We start from the raw sequence: 15,231 nt of genomic DNA on the forward strand, positions 1-15,231 counted from the left end.
GCACACACGCACACACACACACACACTATTACTACTACTAATTATTATTATTATTGTTATTATTACTATTATTACTATTGTTATTATTATTTTCAATCCGTTTCAATTAACAGTTTTTTGTCTTTTCATTGTTTATATTGGATTTGATTTGACATATTCATTGTCCAGAAATTAAACAAAACTATTACATTTATTAACATAAACAATCTGTTATTGAAATTAAAGGATCAATGATAAAAACAAGTGGCTGGTCACACTTATAAAGTTCAATGTTTTTATCACAGTCACATAAATTTAATCTCATCAACAGGGACTGAGGTTATTCTATCAGGAAGACAAGTAATCATAATTGAAAAAAAAAAATCATGATTAATACATGTTACAATATCTATAAACATGTTGCATGTGTGAGAATAAACAAATGTCTTTGACTTCCAGGTTACACAATATGAAGACATCTAGTGGTTCGTTTCTGTCATTTCCTACATGTGTTTTTCTTTTTTCTTTCTTCTATGTCTGCGTGCAGGAATCTGTGTTTTAAAGCTTCTAAAAGGCTGAATGTTATTCATTGTCATTGTTTAATGTCAGGATGTCTTTTATCAGTTGGAACTCTGTTGAAAAAAACAACAACACTCTGAAATCCTGAAATATACACTTTAATTTATGGGTCTTTATCAGCATTTATTACACTCTTTTAGCTCCTTCAAACCACACAACAAAGAAACGGGTTGAATTTACATCAGAAAAATGGCTCAGTGAAACAGGCTGGTGTCAAATAACATCTCAGGCTTCTCTGGAAGGTGAGATTCTACTTTCTGATTGGCTGGTCCATCAGATTTGTGTCCTACTTTCTGATTGGCAGATTAATTGGACTTGAATCATGCTCTCTGATTTGCAGGTGTGTTACAGATGGGTCATACTCTCTGATTGGCTGTCAGCTATGGGTGTGTTGATTGGCTAATGGGTCACTTTGTCCTGTCTGACTGGCCGGTGTGTCAGCTATGGGACTTTCTCTTTGATTGGCTGGTCAGCTATGGGTCCTTTGTCTTAATTGGCTATTGGGTCAGTCTTTGTCTTTCTCTTTGATTGGCTGGCGGGTCAGCTATGGGACTTTCTCTCTGATTGGCTGGTTTGTCAAGCTCTCATCTTGCTCTCTGGCTGTCAGCTATGGGTCCTTTGTCTTAATTGGCTATTGGGTCAGTCTTTGTCCTTCTTTCTGACTGACTGGGGACTCAGATATGGGTCCTCTTCTTTGATTGGCTGGTGTGTCAGATATGAGTCCTGTTCTTCGATTGGCTGGTGTGTCAGATATGGTGCCTGTTCTTCGATTGGCTGGTGTGTCAGATATGGGTCCTGTTCTTTGATTGGCTGGTGTGTCACCCTCTCTCTAATTGGCTGAACATTAGGCAAACTCATAGTCCTGTTCGATCCTCTCGACTTGTGCAGCGTCTCCAGTGATTGGCTGGTTTTCATGGCTGTCTGAGATTTCCCGGTGGTCACTTCCATTAACTCACCAGGGGGTAAACCTGCAGACTCGCCTGTGGGTGTCAGATCATCCGACATCATGATCTCCCAGGCGTGGAGTCCACCTGGAGGTTTCTCTACGACGGCGAACAGGTCTGAGTGAAACCTGCAGCGGGCCCCCGGGTCGGCGAGGTCCAAGGACGAAGGCGGAAGACGATGGGACGGCCTCCGGGTGTAGAGTCCTTGGGCTCCTTGAAAGCAGTCGGCCTGCGACGTCTCGTACTGGCGGCTGAACGCTCGGCTGTACGCCGGCTCGTCCAGGAACATCTGAGGACTGGAGCTCACCTGAGAAACACAGAGGACGGCTCAAGATTTAGTCTGAATCGAAAGCAGAAGAAAACTGCTGGACGGAAACACAAAACATCAAATAAACACTAACAGCTGAGGAGTGGGGATGTTGTTTAAAATGAAAATAAATCCAGAATGTACTGGTGTTCAAATCTCTCAAAACCACTGTCTGTGGACAGTGTTGACAGCCTGGATTGGATGATGGTGATCATCTGGTCCCCAGGCCGCACTACAACAAATACATGATTGATCTGGAAACCACCGCATGGACATAGAACACATCTGAAACAATTCTGCAATCAATTGTAAAAACCATTGTCTGTGAACACCTCTGAAAACCATCATCCGCCATCAATTCTGTAAGACATCGTCTGTGATCACTTCTGAAAGCCATTGTCTGCGAACACTTCAGAAAGCGATCGCTTATAAATGTTTCGTCAAACCATCGCCTGCCAACACTTCTTATAACCTTTGAGATCCCTTCTGAAAACCATTGTCTCCTGACACTTTTCAAAACCAGCGACCGGTATTTTTGATCAAAACCACTGTCTGTGAACACTTCAGAAATCCAGCATCTGTGATCTATTCGGAAAGCCTTCATCTGCCATCAATTCTGAAAGCCATTGTCTGTGATCAACTCTAAAAAACCATTGTCTGTGCATACTTTTTAAAACCTTTGTGATCAATTGTGAAAACCATTGTATGTAAACGCTTCTGAAAACCACTCTCTGTGAACACTTCAGAAATCTAGCTTCTGGGAACACTTATGAAAACCAATGTCTGTGATTGGTCAAAAATCCATTGTCTGCAATCAATTCACACAACTATCGTCTGTGAAAACGTTTGAAAACTACTGTCTGTGAAAACTTCACCATCGACAAACACTTCGGAAAACCACTGTCTGCAATCAATTGTGAAAACCATTGTCAGTGAACACTTCAGAAAAACATAATCTGCCATCAACTCTAAAAACCACCATCTACGAATACTTCTTAAAATCTTTGTGATCCGTTGCGAAAACCATTGTCAATGTACAGTTCAGAAATTCAGAATCTGCGAACACTTCCGTATACCATTGTCTGAAATCATTTTGGAAAACCATCGTCTGCGAACACGTCTGCGAAAAATCATTGTATAAGAAAGCTCCATCAAATCATTGTCTGAGAGCAACATCGAGGATTGTCTGTTGAAGTAGATTTTTAGTTTTTCGTTTCACATTTTACACAACATCCCAACTTTAATGCGAACAAAGTTCTGTTCATTCGCCACGGTGAAGACAACACACAACGGCGACACACAACACAACACTGGTGCCACAACAGGGAACCCAAAATGACAGAGCGTCTTTGAACTCACCACCTGAGACCACAGTGACCTCTGCAGAAACAGAGACCGTCACTGTTCACTGCTCCGCTCAGGAAAAGAAAAGAGGTTTTCCTCGCTTAAAACAAGCCATTGTGAAATTCTGAAGTGAGAAGTGTCGTTGAAACTTTAGGTTTTCGTACCACACTCGACTGTTTTCCTCCTCCAGTGTCGACTTCAGGCTCCGGCAGTCGTCCCCTCCGGATGGTCCGGAGCAGCACAAACAGAACCGCCGACAGAAACATCAACAGTATCATCAGAGCGATTCCTCCGGCCAGTTGGCTGTCCACATGGCCGAACAGCTGCTGCTCAGTGAACGCACCACGAGGAACTAGAAACAGAAAGAACCTGTGTCAGTGAACACTTCACGAAGAGGTGGACACAAAAAGATGTCAGTGAACACACCACGAGGAATATAAAACACAATGAGTCTGTGTCAGTGAACGCACCACGAAGAGGTGGACACAAAAGGATGTCAGTGAACACACCACGAGGAATATAAAACACAATGAGTCTGTGTCAGTGAACGCACCACGAAGAGGTGGACACGAAAGGATGTCAGTGAACACACCACGAGGAATATAAAACACAATGAGTCTGTGTCAGTGAACGCACCACGAAGAGGTGGAAACAAAAGGATGTCAGTGAACGCACCACGAAGAATATAAAACACAATGAGTCTGTCAGTGAACGCACCACGAAGAGGTGGAAACAAAAGGATGTCAGTGAACACACCACGAGGAATATAAAACACAAAGAACCTGTGAGATTATGCGAGTTCATGTTCACACGTGTGAGATGAATTTGTCCTGATGGAGTCGTCCCTCTCACCTGCCTGTCCTCTCTGCAGGACTTCAATGTCCACTGAGGCGGAAGCTTCTTCTCCTGATTCTTTATCTCTGGCCACAACCTGCAAAAGGAAACAGCCAGAAAAAATAAAAATAAAAAGATTAAATGTTAAGCGTGTCTGACCTGAAGATCGATTAATTTTTTCAGGGGGATGTTTTCTCTTTATCTGTATATATGTTGATTAGTTGGTATAGTTGTTATTTTTGTTTGTACACTTTTTATTTTTATCAGACGGCTTGTTTGTTGTTTAGTTTTTTTCTTGAGATATTTGTTGATTGTTGATTTGTTTGTTCTCCTAGTTCATTTTTTCATTGGATTTCTTTATGTGCTTTTTTTGATAGTTGAATTTTTAAAATTACTACGTTGGATTTGAAACTGTTATTTTTTTTTAAATCAGTTTTTACTTTGTCCCTCTTCTATGTTTACATTTGATCTCTTCTTTTTCAAAGGGTGTTTTACTTTTACTTTATTTAGTTATTTCTTGCTGTCTTGTTTTTTATAATCCGTTTTTATTTTTAGTTTGTTTTTGTTGTTTGGAGTTGGGTGATTGTAATAGTCTTTAATTACGAGGTAAATGTTTGGGGTCTTTTTGTTCATGTTATTTTAGAATCTTTGTTTTGTGATTTGGTTTTGAGTGTTTAAGATGACATGTTTTTTTGTTTTGTTATGTTGCTTTTGTCATTTTAATGGTTTCTTTTGTTTATTGTATGGTTTGTCAGAGTTTTGCACATTTGTGTTATTTGTTGATTTGTAAATTATTTTGCATTGTTTCTTTAGTTTTTCGTTGTTAATGGGATTGTTTTTCTGGCTTGTTTATTCATTCCCTCGTAGTTCTCTCTCTTTCATTGTTTTGTCTGTTTGTTTGTCTTCTCGCGGTTTATCAACCCCTCAGCTCTCTGGTTGCTGAAGTGGTTTCACACTGTGAAGCTTTTAGTTTTCATCTGTTTTCTCTTCCTCCTGCTGTTTTGATGTCATTTCCACTTGAGTGACGGTGAGCAGAACGAATACACCTGAACGCATCATAGCTCATCCACGAGTAACCCCCCCATCCTCCCTCCCATGTTGTTGTTGTTGTTGTTTCAAGGTGGCGGTGAATCTCACCTGGAGAATGTGTCTGTCGAAGGCACGCAGTTGGTCCGTCCTGGCGATGAGAACCCCGTCTTGGGTGACTTGGTACAGTCCAGACAGGGGGTAGAGGGAGTAGTGAATGTTTGGATTGTGGCCCTGTGATTGGACAGCAGTGATGACTCAACAGGTGTGATGGAGGTGACACGTGCAGGTGTTGCAGGCGGCTGCGCTTACGTCGGAGAAATCGCGGTCTGACGCTTGGACCTGGAGCACCTGGTTCCCGTAGGTCGAGACGATGGAGGCGGGGCTTGAGCTCTGGATGATGAACCCTTTGAAGGTGGTCTGGTTGAAGGTTGGGGGGAACAGGTTCTCGTGCAGAACTCGAACAAGAACCGAGGCCACGCTGTACTTCAGCCGGTCGTCCACCTGGTACACCTGGACAGACAGACAGACAGACAGACAGACAGACAGACAGACAGACATGTCTGAAGGTTCAGAATCAGCGGAGGGTGGAGAAAGAAACAGGAAGTCATGGTTACCATGACGCTGAGGGTGAAGTTCCGAGTCTGTCGGAGGTCGTCGACGGCGCGGGTCAACCTGATGTCACCTGTCCTGTTGTTGATCACAAACCTCCCCCGGTCATCACCTGTTGACGCAAACACACACTGACTGTACGCACCTAGACACACCTATAAAAAACAATATATGCCTGTGCCCACCTGTATACTCCTGTGCTCACCTTTAGTCATATTTTGTTTATTAATTATTAATAATACACATATTCCACAGGTTTTTTTTACACTGAATTCAAAGTTTTGACCTGAAAGGATCGAGTAGATCAGAGGAGAATCGATCCCTCGGTCTCCGTCCTCTGCTCTGATTGACCCGGGAGAAAACTCCAAAACAATGTCCTGAAATAGAAAACAAAAATATATACACATCTGTAACTCTCAGGTGTTGTAACAGGTGTTTATTTACCTATTGTGTCCCATGTTCACCTGTTTTGACTGTTGTTTACCTGTAGTCTCCTGCTGCCCAAGATGTTTTGTCCCCTTGTGTCTTGTGTTTCTACCCGCTGTCATACAAGTTCCTGTTGTGTCTCACTTGTTTACCTGTTGTGTCTCATTTGTTTACCTGTTATCTCTGGTGTTTACCTGTTGTCTCGCTTGTGTACCTGGTGCTTCTGTGTGATGTTGGTGCTGTAGGTGGGGTTCATGCAGACGGGAACACCTGGTGACACGGGCGTGCAGGGCAGGAAGTGAGGGTAGTGATCGTCTCCGTCGTCCACGATGACGTCGAGAACCGCCGACGTTTTGAACTTCTCCACCGTGTTCGACTCCTGCCAGATTCACATGCTAATCCGTGTTAATCCACCACATCCCCGAAAGCTTCGTCTGAAATATTCGCCTGGTTTTCTGCTGCCTGATATGTGATCACCTGAGCGAGGCTTACCTGGGCCCACAAGACGAGCTGCAGGTGAGCTTTGGTCTCGTAGTCCAGCGGTTTGTTCAGAATCACGTTTCCTGTGTTGGGCAGGTCGATCCTGAAGTATTCTGCATCTGGCTGCAGGTGATAAATGGTTTAGTGGAAAGGTGACAGGTAGAAGGTGTCGAGCTGAATTCTTACAGATGTAAAGAGGAACGACGTAAGTCTGGACGGATTTGTCTTACCAATGACTTGTCAATAATGTAGCTGATCATGTCTCCGTCGGCATCGACAGCCTTCACAGTGAAAACCACAGAATTCACCGCCGTCACCTGCAAAACACAAACATCTGGAGTCGTCCTCGCCGCTTTCCAGCTGTGACACACCGAGCCTCCATGTTTTTTTACCTCGCTGATGGTGAACGGCAGAATGGTCTCCTGCAAGAACGCCGGCATGTTGTCGTTCACGTTCAGGATCTCCACCAGGACCCGGTAGCGACTCTGCAACAGGTGCACAGTCTGCTCAGCTCGCTCTGCAAGGGAACCGGGCGTGCCGACGGCCCGCATCAGGTGACCTACCTGGACCACGTCATCCTCAGAACAGGTCAGCTCCGCAACCAGGACTGAAGCCACCACCTGAAACAAAGATGTGTATCGTTCGTGTTTTGGTCATGTTACTGGTGTCTTTCTGTCATGTTTCACGTGTGTTTCAGTTGTATTTGAGTCATCCTTCTCAAGTGTATTTGGGTTATTACCCAGATGTGTTTTATTCATGTTTCAAGTATGTTTTGGTCTTTTGTTACATGCATGTCAGGTGTGTGATGATCTTGTCTCCAGTGTCTTTTGCCCATCTTTCAGCTCTACCTCTCGGTCAAGGACTCTGGACGCAGACGCGTTGAGTCTTATGGTCCGACCCTCCAAGTAGAACCAATCTGCGTTCTTCCCGGTCAGACACAGACGCACGGTGTTGGCTCCGGGATCTGCTCTGATGTGGATGTCAGAGATGAACTGGCCCATTAAGCTGTTTTCCGGGACCGAAGCAAAGATGTCCGACCCTCCGAGACACAGGCTGGCTGAGGAGGAAAACAACGAGGTCAGGAGCACATCAGGTTCTGTTCAATCGGGTTCAATCTGATCAACAAAAACACAAACTGTGAACATCTGATTCACAGCAGGAATTTCTGACTTTGTTTCACCTGTAACGATATGATAGGAAAGTCTGAGAGTCGCCTGCCAGAAGAGCAGCCTGCAGGGCCGTAACATCCTCCTCCACCTGTCCAGGACAGGCCGATGGGCCGAAGCCCAATGGTAAAACGAAACACACACAAAAACAAAAAAGAATATGACAAAGATCAATTACTTACAAGACTAACTCGAGACACTGGAAAGGCGGAAAAAAACATGTATAGAAACACAGAAGAATTGATAGATTATTAAAGAAAAACACAAGGACAACAAATAACTATGAATCCAACAAAATAAATACTAATAAAAACAAGAGGATTTCAATTAAAACAACTACAATGGTAACAAAACCACTATGAAAGCAAAGACATGACTATGAACATAACAAAAGAAGTACAAATAACAATATACGCAACAAAGTAGCTACAAATAAAAACAAAGGCGTGAATGAAACTACAAAAAATAAAAAACACAACTATGAATAACCATAAATGCGACAAAGTAACTGCGAATAATAACAAACACAAAAAAGTAACTACAAATGGCACAAAACAACCACAAACACGACAAAGTAACAACAAATAACAAAGACAACAAAGTCACAACAAACAAACACAACAAAGTTAGTATAAATAACAACAGACACAACAAAGTAACTACAAATGGCACAAAAGAACTCCAAATAACAACACTATGCCTGTAACTACGAACAAAGAAGCGACAAACATGACAAAGTAACGACGTACAAATAACAACAAACGCAACACATTAACTACAAATGGCACAAAAGATCGATGAAAGCAAACAAATCACTACAAATGTAAGTAAGGTGCGACAGACAGCAACAAACAAAGCTCCCAAAAACAAATCAATGCTACCAAAGAAACTGAAAAAAACTCAAAGAATTACAAATTCAAATTGCAAACCACAAACACATTTTGATAAACTGTGAACCTAACAATCAGAAACACACCAGAGTAAACTAAAAGGACAAACATCCTGCAATGCGTGTGGATTTTTCAATTTTTTTATTCTATTGTTTTCTCTGCTGTTGAACTCTGACCCGATCAGCTGTTGTCCTCAGTTCTACAGATTTTTGCAGCTAAATACTGAAATAACTCTTGAGGTCACTGGTGGTCATTGTTGTCCTGAAGGTGGGAAACAGGCCGAGGTCGGAGAGAGGTGACTTTAAAGCAACAAACAAACAAACAACCTGAGTCACAACCCTCTCAAAGTCCAAATGAGACCAAATGGAGCCTAAAGTCATCTGATGAGCTCCAGTCTGTTACCATGGCAACAGTTCATATCCAATTCAAAAAAGAAGAAATAAAAGGGGATTGTTTGTCATTAGAGTCCAGTAGATGGTACTAAAGTTCAGTCGCGCCACAAGACACAGACGTCTTGGTTCATAATTGTGACGGACGATCGGAGGAGAACAGGCAGAAATAATGGACTTCAGCTTTGCGCTCTCGTATTTCTTTATAAATTAATCCACTTAAAAAGTCACATACGTTCAGTAAATCCAACAAAGCCACCCACACGCAGAGAGAGTGTGCGTGGTAGTCATATGGAGAATATCCAGGGCTCAGTGCAGACTGAAGTGTGCTTCAAGAGATGGACAGAGTCTGGAGCTGCAGCGACTGGGAAATAAAAGCTGCAGAGCATCAGGTCACTACCAAGCTTCCGTTTGTTGCTTCTCAACATTAAGTAATCCAGAGGGAGTTAGCGTCAACGTTATGGTCCGTTAACTCAGAGGCCTAACGTGGATGTCATGTTGTAAGAGTCTGCAGCCGTGAAAGTAACAAGTAGAGAAAAGTACATGAATAAAACCTGTTGAAGTTACACGTAACCTGTAGCTCTGATGCTGACGCCATCTTGAAGGCTACGTCTTTTTTAGCTTCCTGATGAAGCAGTTCGTAATAAAAGGTCAAGTCACAAAGTTGTGACTTCTCTCTGAGGGACGTGCTTTACAAAAAAAACACAATGTTGAAGTGATTTTATGTTTTTGCTTCAGAAAAGTTCCAACCTGGGAGCCGTTTTCAAATAGCCGCAAAATTTGTCCGCGAGCGCCGTTGTCGCGTAAACGAACACCCGAAACACAACAAAGGTTTTCCGTTTGCCCTCCAGTTAGCTGCAGAACAGCCGTGAGCACCAAAATTCAGTCCAACGCAAAAGCAAAAACACATCTTACCTTGTGTTCCTCTCACAGCAGATTCACCTCTTCATATCTGGAGAAAATCTGTGAACCACATTCATTTGCAGATTATCAAATTGGGCTTTTCAAGGCTGCCAGTGAGCTGTGAAAACACTCAGTTACTGCTAAAAACATTTTAGCCTCTTGTTATTTTCCACCCTGTTAAATAAGATGTGAAGCAACAAACAACCACTTTTCATGTGCTGGAATTTCACCGCTTGGAGGAATAAAAACGTGACAGACACACAGGAATCATTGGTAAATCATAATACTGAATGTGTAAATACTGACAGAGGTAAATCTCGTGTGTCAAGACTGAAACTATGTTTACACATTTACAAAAGCTGATGTTTGCAGCTGTGCCTTTTAACAATAGGCAAAACACACATGTGACGCTCCTGTCACACACTGTGTCTTCAAACTCCATCTCCACCCGAGTGTCTTTACGCAAACGGAAAGATGGAAAGTTTTCCCACAATTTCCACTTTGGCCGGAGTTTTCAGATTAAAATAGTTTTCAACGATTTGCAGCTTTGTTTACATGTAAAAGTTAAAAGTTTTAAATGTTATTGGCAAGCAGAGTATTTCACCTTCACAATCTGCAACACTGATTTTGTGTCAAAAGGACCAAATGGAGCATATTCGCATTTAAAATGGTTCAGTTGTCTGTTTGGAATTATTCACAACGAGCCAAAAGGAGCCCCTAATCGCCCCGTTAAAGCGACGGCGCCCGGTAGCTTCTGGAGCGTGTAGTCCGCCATTGTTTTTGTTATAAGTGATGTCGCGGAGGGGGTGGTGGGGGGGCGATGACATCATTGTTTTTAGAAAATATCTTGTACGTCCACTCGACAAATCCGAGGCGGTGTTTTCAAATTTCTCCACCGAAGAACCCTTTTTCAAACCCCCCCCCCAGTTTTCAGGCTCCTGAAGCGCCGCCCCACGCCGTGCCGCCACACACCCGCCGCGCCGTGTGGATGATCGGTCAAAAACGATGCAGTCGCATTAAACGGTGTTGTCGTGTGGACAGAGCCTCTGATCTACTCTTCTGTCCTTTTACTAACAAATAATCTCCACACTCACCTGCTGAAGGAAACCTCACCCCCCTGACCCCTCCCTCCCTCCCTCCCCCCCTCTCTCTCTCTCTCTCTCTCTCTCCAGCTGGCCTATAGTTGGCCGGTGTCTCTCGCCTTCGAGTCGTCACACATTCACTTCATGTGTTCATTTTCCGCCGAGCTTCAGTTCATTGTTGCGTGGCCTCCTCCTCGGCGAACAGAGACCGCCCGCCGCCGCTCGCTGTGCGTTCGTGTGTTTGTGTGTGTGTGTTAACGGAGTGTGAGAGGGAGCATTAGAGGGCTTAGGCCCTTAATGAGCGGGATAAGTAGGCCAGCATGCTGCAGGACTTTAAACCAACAGGAGCTTGTTAGTTCCACCTGCTGCTGCTCGCTGTGCTCATTATCAGCCGCTGGAGGCTCCTTCCGAAGGAAAACAGCTCGGAGACAAAGTGAAAGCACGGCGAAACACGCCCACGTCTTCACCCGGAACAAACGCAGTAAATAGGAAACACGGGCACCACTCGCACACCATCCTCCCGTTTGTCATTTGGAGGAAGAAAGAAGGAGAATCTTCTCTCATCTGTCTCTTTAAATCATCTTGTCTGCTGATATTTCCTTTGCCGATGAAGGTTTCTTGGTTCAATGTCTTTGTTTTGCTCTCGGAGCAAAGAAGATTTATTTGTAAGCGCCTTTGATTTGGTTTGGGCCACAGTAAGGCTCTCAAAATGCGGGTCTCCGCTGAAATTAAAGGCCACATTTCTTAATCTACTGGAGGCCAAGACCAGTTTATTCAGAAAGAAGTCTATCTCTCGGGGAAAGGTCTGATGTTTGACCAGATGTCTGTAGTTTTGACTGAATTATAGCAATGAAAACTAATTCAAGTTTAAAACAAGCATTAGTGCACTTGTGACAGTCTACAAACATCCACGCGGCAGAGCAAAACGCACCCGAGATTTTAAATGAAACACAGGCTCATTTGTCAATAACATGAGATTCAATGTTTATACTAGTCCTGTTAGTGGCTAACAGCTAACCGCTAAATTTAACAGAGGTGGGTTCATGATAGACTCCTGTGTTGACGACAATCAAAACCTCCCGTTTTGGGGTGCGCCCCCTTGTGGCCGATTCTGGTTTGAACAAAGAGTCCAAAAAAAAACAAAAAACTCAGCCACTTTCAAAGTCCAGGTTTTCAGACAAGTTTCAACTGAGGTCCAACATCAGTATACATGTTTAAACAAGGAAACGTGAGTTCCAGGCTTGCATTTTGTTTCAGTAACTTCAGTATTTTCAGTCAGCTCTTTGGAATCACTAGACCCAGAGCACTTGAGGCTCTGGCACATGGGATGTTGTTTTTTGTGGCCAAAGATGTCTGATGGAGAGTTCTGTCTTCCAAAAAAAGAAATGTCCTTCTGGTGGAGACTTGTCCACTAGAGTGTCTATTGTCCTGGAGGGGGTCTGTCTAAATAAAAGGAGAAGTGCAGCAGTCTGTCCCACAGCAGAGCGACGTCCTGGTTCCTAGTCTGTAAGTCATGCAGAGGTTTGTCGTACAGATTAAATCTTAAAGTCCCCTGGGGAAGAGTCATGTAAAAGTCTGTGTTCAGCGTAGAAGTCTTTCTTTTGGAAGGCAGAACGGAGACATTCAAGGTCTTTCCTTGAGACGCTATCTTGTATTTCTCCCAAGTCCAGGTATGTTACTGCCTCTAACTAAGCTTTGCCTTTGACATAAAAATCTGTCCAGTGGGTGAAGGAGGACAAAGTTTGGGTCGAGGCCTTGTCTTCAGGCAAAACCCCGTCCTGTGGTTAGGGATCTATCATCCAAATATTTTGCACCCGTGTCTCACCGTCGAGCAGTTTGCCTTTGTCTTGGTGCTTTGTGGGTTTGCAGTATTATGGATGTCCTACTGTTTGATCCGGGGCTCACATTAATCTGATCACAGCAGCTTCAGGAATCACTAATGAGGATAAATCTGATCTCGATGCTTCTATTCTTCTACCCTGAACCAGCGTCAGTCTCCATTTCCTCCGCTTAGTATCAGGCAACATTTGGTCAGAATCACCTCATCAGCCCCTCGGCTACTTTTCTCGCTATTTAAATGGCCTTGAAATTCTTTTAGAATCATTTTCCTGTTAAACAGTTACTTGACTGTGAAATACCTCCAGCGCCATTTTAATCTCAATCCCTGCTGCTGTAAAATATTTTGCACAAAATTATATTTTCCACACTTACTTCTCCATTCATACTTCAGTCATTGGTTTAGTGTATGCAGTATTGGGTATAGGGTATAATGTATATTTTGATTATTTATTTTGCATTTTTGCTGCCGTAATAAGTAAATTTCCCCATTGTGGGATGAATAAACTAGAATCTAATAAAGTCCAATGTAATTATTCGTGGAGGATGTGGAACAGCTGCTTTCACTATTGTCTAAATCAGCTTCAAGGTGTTTATTATATTAAATGAATCGTTTAAGCTTCCCAGTTCCTGAGTGGAATGGACTGGTTCAGATCTTAATCAGCTCAGATTCATGTGTGTATCCGAGGTGAATCAAGGCTGGCTCTTTCTAGATCTGGAGCAGATCAGGTCCGGTTTCTGGTCTGGAAGGTCTGACAGGATCTGGTCTGGTCTAGATCAGGTCCAGAGGCAGGCCTGGTCTGTTTGTGGAGGACTTCGAGGGGGGCTGATGAGATGTAAATATGAGAATGTCTCTGTGGGGCTCCGACTGAGAAACAATCAGCTGTAATTAGCTGTTCCACCTGCACCACGTCTCTCATCTCACAGATGATATCACACACACACACACACGCACACACACACACACACACACACACACACACACACACACACACACACACACACACACACACACACACACACACGTGTGAGACGCTCGCAGTGAAGACAAAACGTTTGTTTCTCCCCGTCACCGAAAGCACAAATGTACCAAACACACCTCTGTTCTGCAGACGCGGTGGATCGTCATCAGAGTGGAAACGACCCGCTGAACACACTCAGGTGTGAATCCTGTCATCAAACCACCTTGTCCATCTGTCCACATCTAAACCCTCTGATAACCCCCCCCCCCCCCCCCCCCCCCCTGTGCTGTTGAAAGGTCCACCTGGTGTGTTCTCTGACCTTTCTGTGTCTCAGACTCGACTGCAGACTCGTGTCAGCAGGTTTTATAGTCACATCAGGACACCAGGGTCAGATATGATCGATCCTGGATTAGGTTGGGATTATAGATTAGGTCATGATCATAGTTTACCTGCACCTGAATCAGGGCTGGTTATCATTTAACTGTTGGCCACTTGGTGAACCTGGACTCATCCATCCATCGTCATTACCTTTGTCTGCATTTTGTCCGTTTGAAGAACAAAAAAGTGACTTTGTCTAGACCTAATTCTAGTTCTATCTCTGCCAAATCCAAGATAGAATCTCTGCAGCAGGTTCTTCAGAGTCTCCTTCCAGTGGGACGTGATTGGTAAACCTCCTTTGGATGACCACCAGGGGGCGTCCTGATCAGATGACGCTCCTCAGCTGACTCTTGTCTCACACTCTGAGCTATTCCAGTGAAGCTGGAGGTCCTCGTGTGACCCGGTTCTTTTCTTGTCTGTGTCGGTCCTGGAACAAGTCTGTTCATCTCTTGTGGATAAGATCTAGTTCAGGTCTTGATCGCACCTGATTATATCAATACACACTATTGACTGTGAATCCATATTATCTTATCTACACGGCAACGGTGATCAGAGCCACTGCAAAGGTCACTTTTTCTAATGCGGCTCCCAAGGTGGAACTTTTCTATTTATCACGGCGGTGGTGCGCCGTTCTTCTGCTCATGCGTGAGTAACAGACATGGCAGCCTTTAGAATGGGATGAGTCCCAGTCCATGTTCTAGTTTTATCGTCCATTTTATTAGTTTTATAGTTGGGATTCTCCCTTAATAGCACTGAATTCCCCCCTCTGTCCATAGGAATGTCGGGCACTCTCCATCGTGCTGACATTGATAGCGTATTGTTCCCTGCACGCATGTGTGTGGTTTCATTACGAAAACAACCAACAGCGCCACCTCGTGACCTGGAATGCTAATTACATCATTTTCAGTGTTTCTGCCGTTGCTGTTTAAATAGAGATATGCCAGAAACAAATTGTTACCGTGGTCCATTTAAAGTGAAGGGGTTATAATCTGAGAAGAAATCTGTTATAATTTATAATAATCTTACTTTACAGGGTTCACACAACAATGGAGAAGTGGTGGAACTTAAAAAAAACAACCTCTGTTCTTCCTTTT

At 43.6% G+C, this 15,231-nt stretch overlaps 1 protein-coding gene across 6 annotated transcripts; it reads right to left on the minus strand.

Annotated features, from left to right (window-relative positions):
• Positions 1-636: 636 nt before the first annotated feature.
• cdhr5-rs (cadherin-related family member 5, related sequence) lies at positions 637-11,224 on the minus strand. 6 transcript variants are annotated; one of them, XM_080492570.1, is made up of 16 exons: positions 10,484-10,948; positions 9,892-9,939; positions 7,712-7,788; positions 7,380-7,588; positions 7,095-7,151; positions 6,924-7,016; positions 6,762-6,848; positions 6,544-6,654; positions 6,266-6,430; positions 5,912-6,002; positions 5,631-5,737; positions 5,326-5,526; positions 5,125-5,247; positions 4,006-4,084; positions 3,318-3,505; positions 637-1,809 (listed from the first exon to the last, which is right to left on the minus strand). In XM_080492570.1, the coding sequence occupies exons 3-16, from the start codon at positions 7,776-7,778 to the stop codon at positions 1,198-1,200; spliced, it is 2,190 nt and encodes a 729-aa protein (XP_080348696.1). In that variant the 5' UTR covers positions 7,779-7,788; positions 9,892-9,939; positions 10,484-10,948; the 3' UTR covers positions 637-1,197. The 6 variants fall into 6 exon arrangements, with proteins under 6 accessions (XP_080348696.1, XP_080348698.1, XP_080348697.1 ...); XM_080492572.1 differs by lacking the exon at positions 10,484-10,948 and adding an exon at positions 11,081-11,224 and having other exon boundaries at positions 642-1,829; XM_080492571.1 differs by lacking the exon at positions 10,484-10,948 and adding an exon at positions 10,974-11,208 and having other exon boundaries at positions 642-1,829.
• Positions 11,225-15,231: the final 4,007 nt, after the last annotated feature.

This window comes from Lipophrys pholis (genome assembly GCF_963383615.2).
Source record: "Lipophrys pholis genome assembly, chromosome: 22".
Taxonomy (NCBI): domain Eukaryota; kingdom Metazoa; phylum Chordata; class Actinopteri; order Blenniiformes; family Blenniidae; genus Lipophrys; species Lipophrys pholis.